This window comes from Branchiostoma floridae, chromosome 7 (assembly GCF_000003815.2).
Source record: "Branchiostoma floridae strain S238N-H82 chromosome 7, Bfl_VNyyK, whole genome shotgun sequence".
Classification (NCBI taxonomy): Eukaryota; Metazoa; Chordata; class Leptocardii; order Amphioxiformes; family Branchiostomatidae; genus Branchiostoma; species Branchiostoma floridae.
This window is the reverse complement of record NC_049985.1, coordinates 15,065,106-15,083,450: the sequence shown is the minus strand read 5'-3', so window position 1 is coordinate 15,083,450 and position 18,345 is coordinate 15,065,106. Positions and strand designations below refer to the sequence as shown.

The window sequence follows — 18,345 nt, the reverse complement described above, 5'->3', positions numbered from 1 at the left end:
TTCTAATACCTATCATATCGTACTTGTTATTCAGTTATACATCATACTGATCTACGCAAATAAAACCCGTTTACTACTCTAGAAAAGCATTAAATACATAAAGTATAAGCAAGAGAAGACACGGAACATCAGAAAATCTTCTTTTCACAATGCTCGTAATGATGGGTGTATCATTTGTAAATACTACTAAAGATATGTTGGTTCTGATAGGAACCGGAAAAGAAATGTACCGTCTTATTTTGTGAACTTGTGAAAAGGTGCCAAGTTTGATATTACAACTGATGCTAACCAAGACATTCCAATATCTTAGAAGATGTACTGTACAACTGTGTGCCTGCTAAGTGTTTTTGTACTAACTAGTGATTTTGAATCGTGTGTTGCGTCTTGTAGAAGTTGTTGGCTTGCTTGATACAATGAATAAATTTAACATTTGTATATCGACTGATACTCTTCTTTTCTCAGTGAAACAAAAATGAATTCAACTCTATTAAGAACCAGCCGAGGAGTAGAAAGACAACAAACTTAATCTCAATCTCAATCACAATCTTAATCTCAATTGCTTAAGAATCGATCTATCTTTGAAAAACTAAAGAATTACCTCAGAGAGTCTATAGATTGATCAAAGAACGCAGAGCCTCAACTGGCCGCACGATGTCGCTTGATCCACGTCTCGCCGCAACCGTTCCATGTTCGAATTGTGACGTAACCATGTTGTTCCACAGTTCGATGCCCTGTTCTTCGTTGTTGTTGTGGAGACGATTCTTATGATGCAACAATGCACCCCTTCGTATCATGTAAACATGCGACTTCGTCCAGCTTTTTGCTGGCTTGAGCAGACTGACAAGATTGTAGAATTCTTCAATCTGGACAAGGTTAGTCCGCCAGTTAATGAAGCAACGTATTATAAGTAATCGTTCACAAGGTTTCGGTATCCAAATGCATTCACGGACAGAGCACGAGAGTACAGTCTTGGGCCTACGTCAAATTTCCAAACCGGGGCCCGGGCGGCCGAGCAGCTTTCGGGAACGAAAAATATGATTTTATAAAACAGACGCCAAACTACACAAGACGTAAAGAGAATAGTCTTGGCCATTATTTATGTAACGTGTTATATCTTAACGCATGCATTTCTATTTTCCGTTTTCACAAACAGCCCGGCCGGGCCCCGGATTGGAAATGTGACGCTAGCCTTACATGTACTAGTGACCACCTGTATGTTAGGACCCATCTGGCAAAAGTGAAAATCTTTTGGTGACTTTTATACATATATGATTTTCCTATTGCCATAAAAAATTAAGAATTCTGTTTATAGTGACCACCTGCCTACATAGGCCAGATTTTATCGGTACACTTAGTGATATTCTTGAGCAGGTTTGACTGTTGACGGTTGTAATAGGCATGGGAATTTGATATTGGCCGTGGAAGCTAAAATCTGAAGTATGGCCGTAAAGAGAAAGGGGTGTCGTGACTCACTTTCTGGTGTTTAGATACTCATGATCAACCTCTTCCATTTTACACCCGTTTGCTAAGGCTAATGTCACATTTACACAAAAGGGCCCGGCCGGATAGTTTAGAGGAACGAAAAGTACGATATAAAAGAATAAAAAACACAGAACGGACTAGAAATAGTCTTGTCTTGTGCATATTTATTGGCATAAACTTTAATTTTTCGTTTCCGCAAACAGCCCGGCCGGCCCCCGGTTGGAATTGTGACGTAGGCCTAAGTAAGTCATTCCTAGATGCATCCCTACCAAAGACGCAGTAGCTAAAAGCAGTAGACACTTCGCAATGCCAGTCCGATTGTTTTCCTGACTTCGGAACTCCAGACTAGCTGTCAATAGTATGGATTTCAATGATTGTGATTGGAAATGTGACGCTGGCCTAAGTAAGATCAAGTAACTCATCCCTAAATGCGTCCCTACCAAAGACGGAGTAACTAAAAGCAGAAGACACCTCTCAATGCCAGTCGGATTGTTTTCCCGACTTCTTAACTCCAGGCCACCTGTCAATAGTATGGATCTGAATGATTGTGAGTCGGACGCAGTGCATGGCGAGTGTGTGCGGCATGGGTACCTCCTGCGGGACACGACGCTGGGTACGGGGTCCTTCGGGCTGGTCCGGCTGGCCAGGGCACAGGAAGCGGCAAAGACACGGAACCGTAGACTTGAAGAGGATACCAATAAAAAGGGCAACGACAGGGTACGTTCTGTAATGTATATAAGGCCAGCATATAAAGGGCAGTATCTAAAGCAAGTATATCTGGTATATGGCATCCGTGCGCTCATTAATTTTCGCCTGATTTCAGAAAAATAGCAAGATTTTTTCTTCTTCGGAGACGGTCAAAAAAATTACCCAACTTAGCAAATATGTTGTGTTGTAGCCTAATGATTGTACTTGAGAGTCATGTAGAAGTGACACTTGACTTACACCTGCACATGTCTTGAATATAAATATAGAAATGATGCCTTCTTGCCATGACTGCGACACCATGTTTTGTCCCTTTAATTCCTGTTACAGCATCTATGGTGTCTATTTTGAAAATGTAGCCATTTTCAACCATCTTGTTATTTTACCCCATGATTTTTGCTGATCTGAAGAGGATGTCGCCCACATGATTTACTTGCTGTGGCCTAATGTATATCATCCTCTTTTATTTCTTTGTCAAGCTTTCAGTATCTTCAATGCAACATCACTTCGTCGGCAGTGATAACGTCTATATGTTAAACATTCAACGCACGCCGAAGAATTGTATATGTAGGTTCTAGACATATATTTTCCATGTTTTAGTTTACTCTCACTATGACTTTCCAGACCCCATATTACGTTATTGTGTACCTGTGGTAGTTACTGCTAGCTAAGGCTAAGGGCGGTTCAGCAGCGCACCTATCGGATACCTTGTGTACTACCTCACCGTATGTGAGCACAACTTATTTGGCAACACCTCAAGAACGGAGCCTAAATGGTTAACCTCAAATCAATTCTTAACAAACATGAGCTTGTTTTCGCATTTGCAGGTGGCAATAAAGATCCTCCATAAGAAAGCCCTCCGACAGGGGAAAGACAAGTTTTTTGTCAAGAGGGCCCTCAAGCGGGAAGTGGACATACTGCAGGGCCTTGACCATCCGCATGTGGTAAGTAGTTTCGCCCCGTTCATACTTAAATCTTGCAAATCGGATTTCGAGCCGAAACTACCGAAGCAGCATTCATGTGGCCCAGTTTGAATGGTCGAAGTCACATTGAAGTCGGTTAAACCGCGAATCAAGTCTGTTTCGATGTGGCTATCACGGCTCGTGATTACAGTATGAACGAAAGCGTGGTGTAGTTCTCCTAATACTAGTATATTATAGCGGCGTTCCCTGACCTGTCTCCGGGTCTGCACACGTAGGACTTTCCCAATGCTGTACAATCCATGTTTACTTGTTATCTTGTGTAAAATGTCCCTATCCATCCCTCCTAGCTGTCTCTTGTAATCTCACGTACACAATGCAGGACACTGGCACAGTATTGCGCCTTTGGGGACTTAAATGGTTAAGGATTAAAAAGTGAGAACCTTCGAACTGTAGGATGTACAATATATGCAAAAAAAAAAATAATGTTCCGTTAAAAGTAGCAAAATCATTTTGTCAATCGGAGATGTGTGAGTGTGTGATCTTTAAAAGTGTAAGAGAGGGCCTTAGCAATCACTCCGATTTACTGGGAATACATCTTACAGTATAAAAATGTGCTGTCTGGTTCGTCTTATCATAATGCAACGGAATCTCGTCAGTTCTAAGATGTTCAAAATGTTCTGATACAAAATCATCATTTGTTGTTTTACAGTTATGGAAGGCAGTGTGCATAAATATGTTATCTGAGTACACTGTTGCAGGTGCTTCGTGCAAAAAATGTGAAACAATTACCGATTTGAACAACGATCTGAAAGTTTAACTGGGAAACTTTTTACTCATTTGCTGTCATCTTAATCTAAAATTTAATATTTTTTCGAAATAATGTGCCATATAATATTATTATGTCAGATTATCAATCAGCCGTAATAAATAAAGAACTAGATGCACAACAGCATAGATCAAGACTTATAATGACATTGGAGTTTATGTCATATCCATGCCCAACATGGGCTCAATGCATTAATGCAATATATGATAAAAGAAACATTCCATATTCCGTCTCTGGCCACAGGGCCCTTTCTCTCTTAGACTTCTCATTATAGCCGATCGCCTCTGGGATCACCATGGTCAAGGTCGCTCTAGGCGATATCCAAGTTGTTGATATGACAATTTAAGTCATCTATATCTACATCTTGATCTTGAGTTAGTTGGTTGTATTAGGATGTCCAGTGGTCTCATGAAATGCATGGATACTTCGCATCATCTGTAAGGACTGTTCGTAATAGCTGATCGCCCTTCTGTGATCACCAAGGTCCCTATAGGCGACAGCCATGTTGTTAAGTGTGTCGGCTATATCGGGATGTGCAGTGTTCTTGCCATAGATATGACGCTTTATCTGTAGTGACTGTTCATAATAGTTGATCGCCATTTTGTGATCACCAAGGTCACTCCAGGCAACAGCCAAGTTGTTAAGTGAGTCAGCTATGTGAGGATGTGCAGTGTCCTCACCATGACTAAAGATAGCCCGCCTCATCTGTAGTGATTGTTCATAATACTTGATCGCCTTTCTGTGATCACCAAGGTCGCTCCATGCGTTACCCAAGTTGTTAAGTGATGAGGCTATGCTAGAATGTACATTGTCCTCACCATAGATACTTTTCTTCATCTGTAGTGATTGTTCATAATAGCTGATCGCCTTTCTGTGATCACCAAGGTCACTCCATGCTTTACCCATGTTGCTAAGTAAGAAGGCTATGCCAGGATGTGCAGTGTCCTTACCAAAGATACTCCACTTCATCTGTAGTGATTGTTCATGATAGCTGATCGCCTTTCTGTGGTCACCAAGGTCACTCCAGGCGGAACCCAAGTTGTTAAGTAAGGAGGCTATGTCAGGATGTGCAGTGTTCTCACCATAGATCTTCTTTTTCATTTGTAGCGACAGTTCATAATAGCCGATCGCCTTTCTGTGATCACCGAGGCAGATCCATGCGGCACCCAAGTTGTTTTGTAAGAAGGCTATTTCAGGATGTGCAGTGTCCTCACCAAAGACCCTGTGGTTCATTTGTAGTGACTGTTCATAATAGTTGATCGCCTTTCTGTGATCACCAAGATTACTCCATGCGTTACCCAAATTGTTGAGCGTGGAGGCTATGCCAGGATGTGCAGTGCCCTCACCATATATTCCTCGCTTCATCTGCAGTGTTTGTTCATAATAGCTAATCGCCTTTGTGTGATTACCAAGGTTATTCCAGGCGTTAGCCAAGTTGTTAAGTGAGTCGGCTATATCAGGATGTGCGGTGTCCTCTCCATAAATACGCGACTTCATCTGTAGTGCCTGCTCGTAATAGTTGATCGCATTTCTGTAATCACCAAGGTCGTTCCAGGCAGTACCGAAGTTGCTAAGAGAAGACGCTATGACAGGATGTGCGGAGTCCTCACCATAAATACGCCGATTCATCTTTAGTGACTGTTCATAATAACCGATCGCCTTTCTATGATTACCAAGGTCCCTCCAGGCGGTACCCAAATTGTTCAGTGTGGAGGCTATGTCAGGATGTGCAGTGTCCTCACCATAGATACTTCGCTTCATCTTTAGTGACTGTTCCTTATAGCTGATCGCCTTACGGTAATCACCAAGGTCGCTCCAGGTGGTGCCCAAGTTGTTAAGTGAGCCGGCGATGTCGGGATGTTCAGTGTCCTCACCATAGATACGTCGCAGCATCTGGAGCGACTGCTCCTTATAGCTGATTGCCTTACTGTGATCACCAAGGCTGCTCCAGGCATTACCCAAGTTGTTAAGCGATAAGGCTATGTCAGGATGTATCGTGCCTTCACCATAGATACTCCGCTTCATCTGAAGTGCCTGTTCATAATAGCTGATCGCCTTTTTATTGTCACCAAGGTTACTCCAGGCAGAACCCATGTTACCAAGTGAATAGGCTATGGTAGGATGTGCAGTGTTCTCTCCATAGATAAGCCGTTTCATCTGTAGTGACTGTTCGAGATAGCCGATGGCCTTTCTGTGATCACCAAGATTACTCCAGACGTTACCCAGGTTGGTAAGTGAGTCGGCTATCTCGGGATGTACGGTAATATCATCGTTGTAAAGGCGCTTCATCTGTGGTGACTGTTCATTTGAACTCACAGCCTTTGCATCATCATCAAGCTGTATCCAATCGTTAACCAAGGTAGTACACGACGTAGCGATATCAAAATGTGCACTGTGGTCACCATATTGTAATATGTTTTTCTGAAGTGTTTGCTCTATGCACGTCTTGGAACTTTCGTAATCACACAAACTTTGGTATATCTCTGCCTTTAGTTCTGAAGAGTTGTCGAAGAAAATTGACTGCTCGTTTGGTTTCTTGTCGCTTAGTTGTGAGATGAAGTGCTTTAATGGTCTTGCCGTGTAATAGTATCTCATGAGCTGCTTTCTGTTTGAGAAGTAAAACACTTTCTTCAATTTTGCCCCAATGTCAGTATTGGTCGACATTGACGATAGAGCTGACAAGTTTTCCACCTGACCACCATTGTTCACGTATGTCCGCAGCCTCAGCTCTGCTGAGATGCTGACCATCACCATCAAGTGATGTGCGTTCTCACTATCGACGGCTCCACTTTTTTCCAACTCCAGTATGGTTTCCCAGATTGTGGTGGGGAGTATGTTATGAAGTAGCGCCCAACAAGACACTGCAAGGCTTGAAAATCGATACATCTCCTTCTTTACATCCAACAGATTGGAAGTTAGACCTTTCTTCTCAAACATTTGTGTATTTTCACTCAATGTAGTTGTTGCCTCGAGAGATGATAATAGTCCATTATTTTCTTGAAGGTGTTGATTCCATAAAGACGTGTACTCATCGACCAAGGCCTGTTCTCCTGTGATCAAAGACACGTTTCCAAGTACAGTAGCAAGATGATAGCCTTTCTTTAAATACAAAGTAAGGTCGTCTTTCAGAACACTGATCATACCGATAGGTGTGTGGATAAGTTCACTTGTTCCTCTGCCCAGTGCAGTTTTGCATGCATGCGGCATGGCTCCATCGAACGCAAACCCACGAGATGTTATAGAGTCATAGTACCAGTTTTCCAGCGGATCATCTGAGTAAAAATCGTTCAAACACTTAATCGCCATGGCCGGGATAATGGTCTCTCTCAGATTGATCACTTTGAGATGCAGATAATGAGTGAGGTTGCGGAAATACTTCACATTTTTCAATTGCTCTGATTCATCCTCTACCAAAATGGCAAACTCCAGATCGGAGTACGGGGTTACCAATCCTGTGGCATGCGAACCCAACCCTATCATAGCGTATTTACAGGGAGGGGGACCCATGACCGCAATACATTCATCTACAAGGCCAGCTATGAACGTTTTTCGCTGTTGCACAATTGCCTGAAACAATACTTTGATTGCTTCCGCTCTCTTTTTCTCAACGTCTCTTGCCGTTGGGTTGTCGTCTTCAAGAACGTAAGGATCTGCCTCTTCTTCTATTCGTTTGATTTCTTCTTCTACAAACTCCCTATCTTTCTTCAGTATCGATTTGTGTTTCTCTGTGTCACCCATATCCACGACTTTTTCGATTGCCAGAACATGCTCAATAAATAACTGGTTGACTCTTAGGATCGTTTGTTTGATTCCCTCCCTATCCTCGATTTTTGCCCTTACCAGTGCTGCGTTACAGAGTGCTGTAGCCTTGGTGAAGTCACTTCCGTCTTTTGACTGCATTCCTCTTTCCAGGTAGACATCGGCCAACTTGCACAAGGGCTCCACCTCTTCTGTGTATTCGTCTGTAGGTGAATCTGAACGACAAAGAAAATTGGGTTATCAAATTAAAGGTTATCTTCATCTTCATTTCATGAATCTGTGATAATTTGGAACGCACTATATCAAATTAAATGTTTAAAGATGTACAGCCAAAGTTTTGTGGGTTTATTTAGTATTTCATTTCTGTTTTATATTGCCTGTGTGGTCAATCTCAGTGGAAGGGACTGCTTCACAGTAAAAGTGGGGCCCTGGCCCTGGGTTACTTTGGTATTGCAGATAACTTATAATAATGTACAGGATGCCCTGTTGTGAGTTTTGTCTGTTATTGCGCTGCAGTGGTAATAATCTAAAATACTGAAATCCATCTGTATTTCAGCTAAAAATCTAAGCACAAAGACAAAAAGCACAAGTAAACAAAATGCCATATTTCAATGGAAGGCGCTGTCTTACGTATACAGATGACACCATTCAAAAATGGCAAATCTTTTCTTACCTTTTACGTGAACGGCTTTTAGCGCAGCTGCAAAGCGGTGTTCCGCAGCGTCCAGGTCCCCTGTCTGCAGGGCCCTGCAGCCCTCCTGCAGCTGGTCCTTGTAGCCACTGTAGCAGAGTAATGATTAGATGCTTATGAATTATTTATGTGATACACATCTGCTCTAAGTCAGACTAGAGCTAAAAACTAGATGATGTTTGAATCAGTTTTGGCAGGGTTCATATATCGTGCCTCCATGGAATGTTAAATTTACTGATTTGTTGCGAGTCCCTATCTGATTATACAAAAGAAGTCCTAATTATCATACTCTATGTCTATGCTCATTGTTGCTCTCCTACACAAAAAGTGTAGTCACTAGGGTGAAAGGCTATTTGATGGCATCTCCTCATCATATTATGCGACTGACGTCCAAAAATTAAATCAATTCCATTCATGTATGATGAAGGTCACGTTTGATCAGCTCACGTCATAGTTATGATTCCCCTCGTTTACCACTTTGGAATGATATTGTTTTCCTATCAATTTTGCAAATGAGGTTTGAATAATTGACATCTGATAATGTTCTTCCCACCTTGGCAAATACCCGAACTTTGAAATCCCCCCCCCCCCCAAAAGAACACACACACACACACACACACTCCGGACCGTCTGAATAGGCGTGTGAAGAAAGGCATGTGGGAAAATTGTAATGCATCAATGGACATACTTACCCATCCCCATTTTTCTGATCTATGACGACATTAGTTGCTAGACTTTCAGTTGGTGAAGACTTCAATATATCGGTTATTGTCAGGTTCCTGGGCTCCCCGGCGTTTTGTCGCTTCTGAAAACAAAATAAAAATGACACGGATTTCAGACAAGATCTAAAATGAATTATCAAGTTGTCTTCGCACAGACAAAAATGCAAAGCATCGTTTTCCAGCTAGGAAACATGTATGAGCAATATGGAATAAGACGTTTTTACATTCAGAAAGAGATCGAAGACCTCACATTGTGACACGTCGACACCTCAAATGACTGTGTACACACATCAAGACAAACAAACCGACAGACAGAACCACATCACTGTTTTAGTGGCGATAAAAAGCGTCAGTGGATTTTAGCTGTCATACCTTCACTTCTTTTCGTTTGGCCTTCTCCGCGTACTTGATGCGGTGCTCCAGCGTTTCTCTGCCGTCTGAATCTTCACAGCCGTCCAGCGCCGCTCGGTAAAGGCCGACTGCTTTGGTGAATGCCGCATTGTCCTCGCCAAGCTTTCCCTTGTCAAGATATAGATCTCCAAGGCTCTTTAATGATTCTATTTCCTGACGTTTACTTTTACAAACAACTGCTGCCACGAAGTATTTGGTATAAGCTTCGACTAAGGGAATTACACCATAGCCCCTCAGCTTGGTCTTATCTTCCAGTTTGTGAAGCTCCATCGCCACAACCAATGTTATATTATCTGAAGCCTCAATGTCTGACTTCATGTGACGTTGACAATGTCTTAGCTTCATACACTTCTCTGCATATTTGATACGATGTTCTATGACTTGTTTGTCATCTGCAGTTCTACAATATCGCAGGACCTCTGTATACAGCCCACAGGCTTTTCTAAGAATCTCAGCCTTGTGATCAGTGATCTTAGCTTTCTTCAAGTACACATCGCCAATGCTTTTCAGCGCCTCACATTCCAAAACCTTATCTTCACAACTGATAGCATGAATCAGCTTGCGTGCGTATCCTTTCTCTACAACTTCCAGATCTGACCCACTGTTAAACATCAAATCCAGTTCTCGAAATTCCTCAGCCACAGTTGACAGCCTGCTGACTGACCTCTGCATGCCTGTTGTTCCAGACAGGTTTTCCATATTTTTCAAATTTCTTACTTTTCTCTAACAATAGTGTAAATTCTTTCAATGTACGATTTTGTATTGATGAAGCTCTCCTGTAAAAGAGTTGACGAGAACACATTCAGAAAGCTGGAGGGTAGGAATGTCGTTTATAAATTGTACATCTATCACATCTGCTCGGATATGCAGCTTGTACTTCTCATTACAAGCCTTGTGTGTTGCGCCATGAGGCAGGTTTACCGGATATGAAAAACAAACATACTTCGATGGGCCCCTGCTAGATAAAAATAATAGGTTAAGCCACACACACAGACACACTTTTGTAGTCTTCCTGTGTCTTCCAGGATCTTTCTCTCCTAGAAACAGTTCAGCAACACTCAAGTACAAGTCACAAAGAGTTAAATACAAAGAGAGACTTTTGACTTATTACTGAACCAAATGAAACCAAGCACCAAGAGACCACGCCAAGCTAGAGCGAATTTACGTTAAACATTTAGGACTGCCACATCAACAACAACCGTTAAATCCTGGGTCCACGTCGCCCTCGGTACCATCAGCAGTGAATAGTAGTGGTATTATTGGTGTAAAAAGCAGGGTTAATATTCAGACAGCAGGTGAAAATAATAACGGTACCAACGCACGTCAATTCCACAGCGACGTATGCGGAAGTCCCCTTGTGTGTGAGTCACCTGTCCGACGCGGTGGTGCCTGGGAAGGGGGATTCCCCTTTTGGAATATTTTAGTTACACAACAGGGGTGGGGGGGTGGGGTAAGTTATAAGTTTATTAAGTCACTGGGTTTACTTTAGACAAGTACTGATGCATACTATTTCAATTTAACCATATTGTTGCGATTTCACATATAATTGCAACACCCGCATACCTAGTACGAACCGCCAGGCGACGCTATTTTCTGAGGGTTTCACTTCCGCATTCTTCAGCAATGAGGAAGTGACAAAAAACACACCGGAACACGTCATACACTACTTGCGGCTTCAAGCAGGATGACGATATAAACAGTCCTACAAAGCAAAATCCTAAAAGTTTCCGAAACCATGTACCCAGGAGTGAGGAAACCGATGTGCCTTTCCCAAAAGGCAAAACATCTGGATTAGTTAGGGATTTAATCTCAGTACCTCCAGGTTTTGAGTCAACAACTCTAATTCCACAAAGCCACTATGTCACCTACGTTATTTATAATGAATAATGATAATAAATAAATTTCTGTGGATTAAAACTAGTGGCTTCCTTCATTACAGATCTACCTGTACGAAAACTTTGAGACAGCTGCCCGTAAGTACCTGGTGCTTGAGTACGCACAGAAGGGCCAGCTCAGCGTGTTCGTGCACCGGTACCGGGTGCGCAGGGGCATCGGTCTGCATGAGGACTTGGCCCGCCGCTTCACTAACCAGCTGGTGGACGGACTGATGCACGTGCACGGTCACGGCTTCGTACACAGGTGAGTAGTGGACGGTTGTCTGAGATATAGCATGAGGATGTGCGGAGCTGAGGTGCGTTTTAGGGAATTATGATATTTAGTGAGAAATGTTTGATGTAAACGTAGTGTGGTCTTAGGTCCCTATTGCACCGGTGCCCGGGTTCATTTTGAGTCCGACTTAAATTCAACCCGGGGTCCGGCCGGGCCTCCAAATACCAAGAGAAACGCAAGGTGTCCCACTGGGGCATGTTGGGGTCACGCCCGAAAGTGCACAAAGACAGTCCGTGAACTGCCCGGCAGGGCCTATATATCCCATTGGGACCTAAGCCATACCGTATGCACCGTTACGCGGTGAGAATGAACATAGTCCCGCGTTTGTTATCGATATTTTTCTGTCTTCATCTTTTTCAGAGATATCAAAGACGAGAACATTCTGCTGGATAGTGAATTCAACGTCAAGATTTCAGGTAAGCACTGATACGTTTCCAAAAGACATTGTACCAGTGTAATGACTCTGTTTTAAACATTCCTGCTGTCCCGCCTGCGTTTATGTGATAGAAGACCAGTAGATATCTGATCTATCTCGTTCCCCCAACTGCGACAAGATTTCCATGTCAGGTATAAATTGTTGCATTCAAACTGTACCTTTATATCAGTATAGCCGGTATAACCGTAGCACGGAATCCAGTCTATTCCCTGTTCTACCCTGGTTCACTATAACGATCCAAATGTCTTACGTTTTTGGAACCTTGACAGCTCGGCCCCTATCCGGTCAGAGCAATTTGGCGACAGGTCTAGGACAGTTTGACGCCCAACTCAACTCAACTCTTATAACGGTCTTACCCTAATTCTAACTCATACATAACCCCCATTCTAATGTTAGTCGATACAATACCATAACCTAAACCCGAGTCGCCCTTAAGGCCTTGTACCAAATTGTCCTGATCGGCTAGAGGCAGAACTGTCTAGGCCAGTGCCGAAACGTCCTGATACCCAACGATTGTTTCCACCAACGTACGATTGCTTCGATCAAAGGAGCACGGAACTAGAATAGGATGTATAACGGCCTAAGACATCAGTTGTGTTTGGTTCGTCCCTTTGTAGACTTCGGATTTGCCACGAAGATGACGAAGGGTTACATGCGAGAGTATGGACCAATGAAACGTCTGGAAACTTTTTGCGGTTCTATGGAGTACATGGCTCCCGAGATCCTCCGCGCCGAGCCCTATGATGGTGTGCTGGCGGACATATGGAGTCTGTATGTATATATATTTCAACCGATACAACCAAATCAACATGGCCTAACTGATATTTTGCGCGTAAACCGAACATATATTGGCGGTGGATGAAGTTTCGCAAGAAAGTTTCAATAGACAAAAAAAAGAAGAAAAATGGGGAAGAATAACGGACAGTTTAATAAGACTGTTTCGAGTGAGAAAGAAAATACTTGATGATAACAGTTGATTGACGTTTGTTTCCATGTACAGAGGGGTAGTGTTCTACACGATGCTTGCCGGAGTCCGACCCTATAACGTACCGACAGACTTGGACAGGGAAGTGCGGATAGAGACGTTACTGCAGAAAATGGAGGGAGAACTAGATTTCAGCAAGAGCAAACATCTGTCAAACGGTACTTGGAGGTTTCTCTAACGTGATTTGTCGTATTGGATGTGTATAGTTTCCTGAGACGGAAAAAAGAGTCTCTTTTTACACAACGACAACTTAATTTTTACCGCTGATTCGGTGACCGTCTGTCACCTTCTTCAGGGCAATTCTGACTGGTTCACATTGTACTGCAGCACAGGTGTCGCTGCTTACAGTTCAGATGCGGTCACTATCTGAATAAGGTGACGGACGGTCACCGAAACGTCGGGGAAAATAGAACTGTGGTTGTGTAAAAGAGTCTCTTTATTCAGTGACGTACCAACCTAATAAAACTATTCACGGAGTTATTATGGCTAGTCTGTGGAACGCCAAACTCTGCTGTCCGGCTTCTGGAAAGATTAATTAAACACTATATCACACATCAAATTTCAATCACAAGCGATTTTCAATATATTTATAGCTTCTCGGGCTACGCTGCTAAACCACGTACTTACACATAACGTTACCTACATACCTTCAAACATACCCCAAAAAATTATTTTCTTGGCGACAGTAAAAAGCTGATGATACATCTTATATTTTCACTATTATCTTCCACCACAGAATCCAAGTACTTAGCCGAGAAGATCTTACAAGTGGACACGAAAAGGCGGCCCAGTCTGAAGCAAATCAGTACCAATTCCTGGCTACGGAGACCGTACGTGAAGTCTGAGGATGTTCCGGAACTTGTGGTATTTTTTAAAGAACACTATGGCGACATGGAGAGTCCCAAGAGCTCGGACTGCAATGCCGAGAATATCCGCCAGGTGGATGACGAAGAGGCTGTCCAGTCGGGCAGGGAGGGAGGGGCGGAAAGTAGTAGTGACGCGGGCAGTTTTAAACCACAGTTAGGACCTCAGGGTTTGGATGCAGACCTGGATGGAAGGAAAGCGCCTTCTCCTTTAAACACAACTCCTGAGGAACTCAGCCAAGACGAACCCTACGGAAAACCCACGGACCCGACTGCAAACTCTACGAATGCCAGAAACTCAAGAAGGGAGCGGAAGCGAGTTGGGTTGGACAAGACATCGGATAGAAACGAGCTAGAAGAGTCAGCCCAACAGTTGAAGAAGGAAGGCCATAACAAAATAGAACATCAGGATCAAAAACAGAGGCGACGTGCAAAGAGTAACACCAAGCAAAACACGAAAAATCCAGAGTCAGGAAAGGCTAAAGAGGAGGATAACACAGTTGCAATTCCCGACAGAAAAGAATCCAAGAAAGAGGTCAACAAACAAAGGAAGACATCTGAAGATGGGACTAAAGTTAAGAGTAAAATAGCGCCGCCAAGCGATGGACAAGTAAACCACATCTCAGCTGACAACAGGAAGAGCATCAAGAGAGAGGAATCACGTGGGCAACGGATAAATGAAGTGGCAGAAAAGCACACAAAGAAAGAATTGCACGAGCCCTCCACTGACGATCACGTGACGGTCACGCGGAAGAATCGTGGCTCTACTTTAAAGAAGAAGAAAACCAACCGTGTTGGCGATGGAAAGCGCTTCCAAGCAAAGAAAATAAAAACTCCAGACCACACTTATGTCGAGGCTCCAGTCCACACTGCGGTCGAGGCTTCAGTCCACACTGCGGTCGAAAGCATTCAGGATGACTACGATTACAGCGATGACTTTGAAGAAGATTCTGAGGACAGTACATCCAGTCTTGTAGTTGAGGACATCAGAGATCATAAGACAACTGGCGTTCAGCTGACCGAGAAACAGGATAAAGTCCAGCACCACAAAAAATCTGTTCCGGAAAGGCGTGACAAAAATCCGAAGAATATCACGCTGAAGAAGAAACGTGCAGCTAAAACAGCGCTTTCTTCTATTAAGAGTAAGGCAAGTGAGCCAGCAATGGGACGGTTGCATTCGTCCGGAAAGGCAAGGGCCGTTCGGGGGGTTAAGAGCGACCACGCTTCACCATGGTACTCCAAGAAGAGAGAGTCTTCTCCCGAAACCCTTTCTCCGCCTCCTCCGGAGTTGATAACAGCTGGAGACGGAAAAATCGAAGATCTCAGATCTGAAGCTTCCTCATTCGACTTGGAAGAGGAGAACGAGCTGCGTGCTGCAGTTCCTTTGAAGGTGAAAAGAGGGAGCTCCAATCGCGTCCGGACTGTGACGAAAAACAACAAGAAGGTGGCGCGCTTGACAGGAAAAAGAAGCGAAGGTGCTGTTGTTGGTGGAAGGAATATCAAAAAACGAGACCGTAAAGCGAGAAAGAAGCTTGGCAACCAAAGGAGGAATCGCGAAGAGAAGGTAGAAGCTGACCGTTTTCTCCCACCGATAGACACCAATTGGAAGGCGGGCCAGCTAGTCGCCCAGCTCCCGCCCATGGATACCAAGCCTGCCGGTGATGTTCAACGGTTCCGATCAAGGATGTTATGCACTCCCCATGCCAAAACGGGGAGGATCCAAACTAGAGGGAAGAGCTCTGATGACGCCCATCTTTCTCGGAACGGCGGAAGAAACCGACTGAGTGCTTGGCCGTAGACAATCAAACAATGAACTGTGTTGAGTAACGTGTATTCATTATACATATTACAAAACACATAGGGTTAAAGCAGTGGGCATGACATGTACAACAAAGGAGGAAAATCTCACCATAATTTCTCACAGTTAAAACAAGTCAAGCTCAATAAGTGGCAAGAAACGTAATAAAAGAGTACAGGGCTTTCAAGGCCAGTTGTTCTTTTTTTTCTAGCACAAGTCAATGCTTTAGTTGATCTTACATATATAATTGATCATTGAGTTTCTCGTATAATTAATACAGCATGTCAGATATGAAGGCTAATATGAAGATATACGTAACACTTGGTAACACTACCTGAGCTACAACACCTGATATTTTTGAATATTTGAAGTCCTAAACCACGTGACATATGACGTACGAATTCCCTCCTCCCGTTTTTCGGCAAACAAAAGTTAATGAGTGTCAGGTTGTATTGACGACGGTCAACATTCTGAAGCATGTTTATAACATGCCTGCACGGCCGAACATTCTATCACACAAAACAATACACAAACAGGAGTTCCGAGATCTCAAAGCTCCTTGACATGTCTAAAGCTTTTGCAAAATTTCTTGTTGTATCTTGTCTCATTGATTATGCAAATAAGGTTGTGATTAGCAAAACCTATTTTAATTGATGATCAGTTTTTACCCAGATGTAAGTGCATTGTTTTTGGTGGGAAAAATCACTATTACTATTAGCCAACCCCACCACCCCCACCCAACCAACACCCAACCACCACCACCACCCCCAACACACACACACACCATATCCTCTACTTGGAGAAGAATGGTATATGACGTCACTCATGTACATGCTGGCCACCTTGTCACTTATTTCGAACATTGAGGGTTGAGCGGGGGAGGGCGTATTTCCGAGTAAGCACATGACAATGTTCGCCAAGGTTTGCCACTAAAAGAGAACGCATAATTCAGGGGCATTATTTTGTCCAAAGGTTGCATCAACAATTTCCTTTGAACACGGAATATATTTACGGTCTCACGGACCCACGCCAAATTACACATATAAATAAATAATGTCCACTATTACGCCCCTTGCATCAACAACTTCATTAATATTTAAACACGGAATATTCACGATCTCACGGACCCACGCCAAAATACAAAAAAAATAATGTCGACTCTTACGCTACTGAACTTAATAAAGGTTGTTATCTTAGCGTACATACTATGTCTTATAAGAGTCAAATTTCAAACACACGGCTGGTAAAACAAGGAACGTCCATGTATTTCCGATGATTTGCCGGGCCTTGTGGATGGTTGCCAAATATTTCCCCGGATGAAGTCACTTTTCCCAGAAAACTAAAGACGTGTTTCCTATATGATAGTGAATCATTCTAACATTGTCTGTAGAAGCCCAACAGTTAGGAAATCGGTTCTATTCCCAGTCACACAAAGCACTGTGCACCTAGCCTGCAAGCTGACAGTGACCAGTAGGGACATCTGGGACTAAACAGGTAAATCTGTATGTCTTTATAGTACTTGTTGAATATGATGAAGTTAGCTGGAAATGTTGAAAGCCTGATCATGACTGGGCCTTAAATATCTCATCTGTACTTTGGCCAAGAGGGTTACGACTTACGCTCACTTACGTGGTTGGGTCTTTGCATCTGTCTGCCTGCCTGCCTGTCTGTCTGTCTGTGTGTCTGCCTATCTGTCTGTCTGTCTGTGTGTCTGCCTATCTGTCTGTCTGTCTGTGTGTCTGCCTATCTGTCTGTCTGTCTGTCTGTCTGTCTGTCTACTTGCCTATCTGCCTGCCTGTCTGTCTGCCTAGATTTCTGTCTGCCTGTCTGCCTGTGTTTGTTTTCTTGTGAATAGCTCAACGCGAGAAGTTGTAGACAGATTTTTGTGACATTTGGCATGCTGGTGTTGACAAATTGATCTGATCACGGACTCCTCGTGGATTTCCAAGGCACCGCAGCAGGATTTCAAGTTTTCATATCTCGTGTTTCGGACATGTTACGGTAAAAATAATTTAATGGTAGATAGTTCTTGGATTCATAAAGTGATGAAGGCTGTTCTGAACTACAGAGGCTCATTTAGTTTGAAACTTTGAAGAAGACAAATTCAAGAAGGGGTTGACATATCGTCACGACTTGTGGTATGTAGACGGCTTCAGTGATTATTGACATAATCAGATGGTAGTTATGCCAATCAGTAACTAATTTGCCTAATTAATGAGAACATGAAATAAATAGATAACACATTAGCAAATGATAGTAATTACATGCGTTTACAAGTTAACTGAAGGTAAACATCATTAGACATAAACTATGCAGATGGCATCATTTACATAATTAATGTGAAAACGCTACTGGCTGTAGCCTTCTTTGCTAAGATAAGACTGTCAAGTTGTGTTACGTGGATAGAGAAGATCACTGACAGGCGTAATGTATGCAAATTATTTCCAATGCATAATACATTAGAAACCTTTAGAATACAACATTAACACCATTTGTCAGAAGTATGCTGTCCCTAAACGTTAGTTTGACACTGAAACGCATTTCCATGAGATGTTATAAAACAATTAGACATTTA

The 18,345-nt window shown here is 43.0% G+C and overlaps 1 protein-coding gene across 1 annotated transcript; it reads left to right on the top strand.

Annotated features, from left to right (window-relative positions):
• Window positions 1-688: 688 nt before the first annotated feature.
• On the top strand, window positions 689-15,957 carry LOC118419915 (serine/threonine-protein kinase MARK2-like). Its single transcript, XM_035826578.1, has 8 exons — window positions 689-872; window positions 1,998-2,199; window positions 3,015-3,131; window positions 11,459-11,658; window positions 12,049-12,104; window positions 12,742-12,895; window positions 13,125-13,267; window positions 13,846-15,957. Exons 2-8 carry the CDS (start codon window positions 2,014-2,016, stop codon window positions 15,768-15,770), a joined length of 2,781 nt encoding a protein of 926 aa, XP_035682471.1. The 5' UTR covers window positions 689-872; window positions 1,998-2,013; the 3' UTR covers window positions 15,771-15,957.
• The last annotated feature ends 2,388 nt before the right edge of the window (window positions 15,958-18,345 follow it).

Excerpts from the sequence above, each read along its gene's own strand:
- LOC118419915 (XM_035826578.1), top strand. The coding sequence starts at position 2,014 with ATGGATCTGAATGATTGTGAGTCGGACGCAGTGCATGGCGAGTGTGTG. Across the intron at positions 2,200-3,014 it reads ATAAAAAGGGCAACGACAGG|GTGGCAATAAAGATCCTCCA; the intron begins GTACGTTCTGTA and ends TCGCATTTGCAG. Across the intron at positions 11,659-12,048 it reads GGTCACGGCTTCGTACACAG|AGATATCAAAGACGAGAACA; the intron begins GTGAGTAGTGGA and ends CATCTTTTTCAG.